The following is a 4,371-nucleotide window of genomic DNA, read 5'->3' on the forward strand; positions in this document are numbered from 1 at the left end:
CTTCTCCATAAGCTCTCCCGAACCTTATATCCCACCACCTGCCCAGTGTGCGGTGCACCACCGACGACGTTCCACGTCACGATTGAGTGCCAGAAACCACATAAGGATATCCCTCTTCTACAATCCCCCCAACCAACATATGCGCAGTGGGAGGCGATCCTCCGTCGCTCCGAGGGCCCCAACCACATCAATCCTTTCACTTTATAATAAAGTTTCGTCTCTCTCTCTCTCTCCGTCACGGCGAGGTCGGTACCTCGAAGACGAGACCTTTCTCGAGCAATTTCCCGGCGGCGTTCATCAAACACCGCGTGTTCTTTGGCAGAACAGGCGACGCACGGCCCGCTCCCGCTTCCGTTCCTTCAACGCAGCTGCTCTTCGTCAAAACGAACCAAGCGCGGCCTCCCCATTTTTTTTAAAGCGAAAGCTTTGCTGGTCGCGAACTTGCGATTTCGCAGTGGCCGTGCTCTGAGGAGGCACATGACGTCACAGCGCGTTCCTCGGCACACCGCGTTCCTCGTCGTTGCGTTCGCCTCCGCTCGCTTCGTTAGCTGCGTCGCATGCTTGATAACATGTCGGAGGATTAAAAAGGAGAGCTCGCGTGCGCCGCAACCACAGTTGAGGCGGCAGTATGGACGGGGACAATTCTGATAAGCAGGAGGAGGCCTGGAATCGACATCGGAACGAGATGAAGAGGAAACGAATCGCCCAGGAAACAGACGAACAGCGCGCCGAACGACTGGATAAACGCCGCAACATACCTAGGCAACCAGACTAACCTGGACTTGCAATCAAGATTAACCAAGGCTAACCATACTATGCCTTAGCTTTCGCTACGTATATCCTGGCATAGCCGGGCTTAGCCACTGCCAATTTTTTCGTTTGAACTTATTCCTTTCTTTTGCAGCTCTCTCCTCTCTCTCGCCGCAATTCCCTTATGCCCGCAGAGTAATATGTCAGCGATGTCTATACGCCGGCTAAAATCTCTGCCTTTCATTAAAGGGTTGTCTCTTCCCCCCCCCCCCCCCCCGCCTATCTGACTGCTGGGCCTGAACTGGCGGGAAACGGCGGGCATATGGTCGGCTAACAATATCACGTACGTACCATCTTTCCTATTGCACAGGGGTTGCGTCATGTTTTATTTATGCGAACTTCCCTTTATCTGCAGTCAACAGCAATAGAAGAAAGTTTAATTTCCTTAATAAAGTTCCTTCTTCTTCTTCACTTTTGTCCGCAATGCATTCGCTTGACAAGTTCGCCATCGTGGTGGACGATCCACATAGAGTGGGCGAAGAAGAAGAGAACAAGGAGGAAAGAAGCATGGGCATTCTTTTCCCGGAGAACCTCACAACCAAAGATTTATACGTGAGCGAGTCTTTTGACTGTTTCGATGCGATCGGAAATGGCATGGTGCAGAAGCGGATGTTGGTCATCACCACCATTTGCGTGTACATTGCGGCGGCTAACATGCACATCGTGCCGTTCATCTCGACCGACGTGGGACACTGGTGCAAGAGGCCGCCGCATTCCAACATATCCGAGGCCGACTGGAGAAATGCGGCTATTCCTTTGGACGCGTCTGGGAAGCCAAGCCGATGCAGCATGTACGAAAATCCCGAGCAGCCGGTTAACGCAACGACACGCCCAACAAATGGCGATACTGTGTTTTGCCTGGACTGGGAGTACGAAGAGCGCTGGTCAAGGGAGAGCGCCGTGTCCACATGGAACATGGTCTGCTCGAGGCACCCTCTCATTAGCATCATGATCGTGGTCCAGAACTTCGGAGCCGCTTTGTGCGTGTCTGCAGCCGGATGCTTTGCAGACCGCATCGGCCGGAAGTCTGTAGTGGTGCCGTCCCTGGTGGTCATGCTGCTGTCGACGGTCGTTCTCTGCGCTTCCACAGCTTATCCCGTATTTGCAGCGACGTTATTCTTCGCAGCGGGCTCCAATGCCATCGCTATGACCGTGTCCTGCTTGATCCTGTTCGAGGTATCCGTTCACGCACACAGGCCCCTTTTGAACGTCCTTGCCACAACGTTCGGCATCCTCTCTTCCGATCTGGCGATGGCAGTTCTGGAGCGAGCCGGGTTAGACTGGCAGCTGAGATTAGCGCTCTTCCTCCTGCCAGCGCTGTTGGTGCTGCCAGCGTTCTGCTTCATCGATGAGTCACCGCGCTGGCTTGTGGCAAAGTCCAAGCTGTCCGAAGTGAAAACCATCATGCTGGCAGCGGCCGAGGTCAACCACTTTCCTCTCTCGAAGACGGAGTGCCTGCTGGACAGACTGAAGGCGGACATCGACGCCCCCTTTGGGGTACTCACGTTGGCCGAGGCAGCCATGCTGGGCAAAGTGGCCATACGAAAACACGCGATGATTATATTTGCCTGCAATTTCGCAACGGTCTTCGGTTACTACGTCACGCTTATTTCACCGATCTGGGAAGGCGATTCGGCGCTTCGCTGGTTCGCGTTCGGGGCGGCTGTCTTCGCGTACACCGCTGCAAGTGTTCTTATCAGAAGGGTGACCATGCTAACAACAATCATCGGACTGCTTGGGATGCTGTTCGGACTCCACTGCCTACTAAGCATCACAATCGTACGTGCGCCAGTGATCGTCAGCCAGGTTCTGTTGGTGATGACAAAGGCTTTATACGCAGTCACCTCCGTCATTGTTCCTTGCTACTCCCTGGAACTCTTCCCGACCGCCGTGCGTGGCTTGACCGCGTGCTGCGGCTTCGGCTTCTGTGTATTAGGTGCCGCCAGCGCAGCCTCGGTGGCCCTTCTGCTCAACAACCAGGGACGTTATGAGGTCGCGTTTGCTCTGCCCGCACCGTTGCTCTTTGGCTCGTTGCTCGCCCTGTGCAGCATTCCGCGTACTACGACGGTCGAGTGCGCCAAGACGACCGTAAGCCGGAAGAGTGGAATGACCAACCAAGACATGGAGCACATGAAGAAAACGTTGGATGTGATGATGACGACTGGCCCCAATACACGGAGGAGCCGGTCCTGCGCTGGGGCAAGATAAGTCAAGGCGGTCAAAAGAACTTGCAGTAGAGGACAAAAAACAAATCGCACCGTTAATTCGAACTTATTTCAACATGCACCTAAGATGGTGAGGTTAAAAGTGAGGAACAGCTATAGCATAGTGTTGTACTCGACGATCCATGTGTTCATGTGTGAGTGGACGTCACCTGTGACAATATATATCAAGTAGACTCCTCGAGTAACGCAATACGCCGCACTGCGCACGGTTTTATCCGAGTTGAGATTACATGAAAATGTAAATCGCCTCTTTATTTTCCTCGCGAATCGACAAAAAAAAAAAAACGCACTGGTTTTAGCACAACGCTTTGCTGCTCGTTTGTAAGTAATGTACGACGACTTTCAGAAGTTGGCATTTTTCCCCTGTGCTCTTTCCCGGGTTGTCTTACAAATATCTTTCATGGCTTTTGTGATATGGAATGAGTATAAGCGAATGATAACCTTTATTTGACGCTGACAATCAGCCTGTTAGCAAAATCCATGGCCTGGCTGCATCGCACACTTTTTCCTTGGTGTTGCGCAACCAGCGGTTTCCAGTGCACGCGCAGTGTAGGTCGTTTTAGAATCTCATTGTTGTTGTGCTATTACGGTTACAGCCCCGATCGGACACCGTATGCGCATGCGCATGGATTGGCAAGATTCTGTTGAATTGTAGCTTGCAAATGTGCCCGAGAGTTAGCCGCGCCCGGACAGAGTGGGATGGCCAGCGCAGGTTTGACCAGCCGATGGTTACTTACCAGATAAGCTCGTAAAACGTACCCCTAGGGAAATAGTTCCCTCACCAAATAGCAGGAGAAACAGCTTCAGCGTAGCAATTTTTCCCTCCTAACGTGCCTACAAGTGATATTCTGTACTCTCTCCACTTTCTCGCGCCCTCACTGCCGAGAGCCCGCCACGCTCTATGACATTGTATTGGTCTGTTAGCGCAAACCCACCCACAATCCTAGCAGTGCGAGATAGAGAGAGAGCTGACCAGCTCTTCTCATGATGACCGGCTCAAGCTATTAGACCGGGCGACAACGGCAGCAACATCCTCCGGGATCCTGGACTGAGGACAACGCTCAGCACGCGAAATTCCTTCTCCTCCTCTGTTGCATGTAAAAACACGTCAAGTAAAAATTTTTCTCGAACCCAAAATTGGGCGTTTATCGGGGTTGTTGTTGCACGTTACACCACGCCAATAAGCATATCAAAAAGAGGTTGCGGTTCGAAGGCATATGCGAGGCGAGCGTCAGAGCGATATCTTAATATCGACGCTTACTATGTACGAGTCGTCATCCTTTTCTCGTACGGGAGTCTAAATGGCGAAACAAAAAAGAGATTGTTTAGACCGCTC

At 52.3% G+C, this 4,371-nt stretch overlaps 1 protein-coding gene across 1 annotated transcript; it reads left to right on the forward strand.

Moving 5' to 3' along the window:
- The first annotated feature begins 1,233 nt into the window (after positions 1-1,233).
- LOC126540879 (solute carrier family 22 member 13-like) lies at positions 1,234-4,155 on the forward strand. The gene has a single exon (XM_050187706.3). The coding sequence runs from the start codon at positions 1,234-1,236 to the stop codon at positions 3,016-3,018; it is 1,785 nt and encodes a 594-aa protein (XP_050043663.2). The 3' UTR covers positions 3,019-4,155.
- Positions 4,156-4,371: the final 216 nt, after the last annotated feature.

The sequence above is a fragment of the Dermacentor andersoni genome, chromosome 2, assembly GCF_023375885.2.
Source record: "Dermacentor andersoni chromosome 2, qqDerAnde1_hic_scaffold, whole genome shotgun sequence".
Lineage (NCBI taxonomy): Eukaryota > Metazoa > Arthropoda > Arachnida > Ixodida > Ixodidae > Dermacentor > Dermacentor andersoni.

Excerpts from the sequence above, each read along its gene's own strand:
- LOC126540879 (XM_050187706.3), top strand. The coding sequence starts at position 1,234 with ATGCATTCGCTTGACAAGTTCGCCATCGTGGTGGACGATCCACATAGA.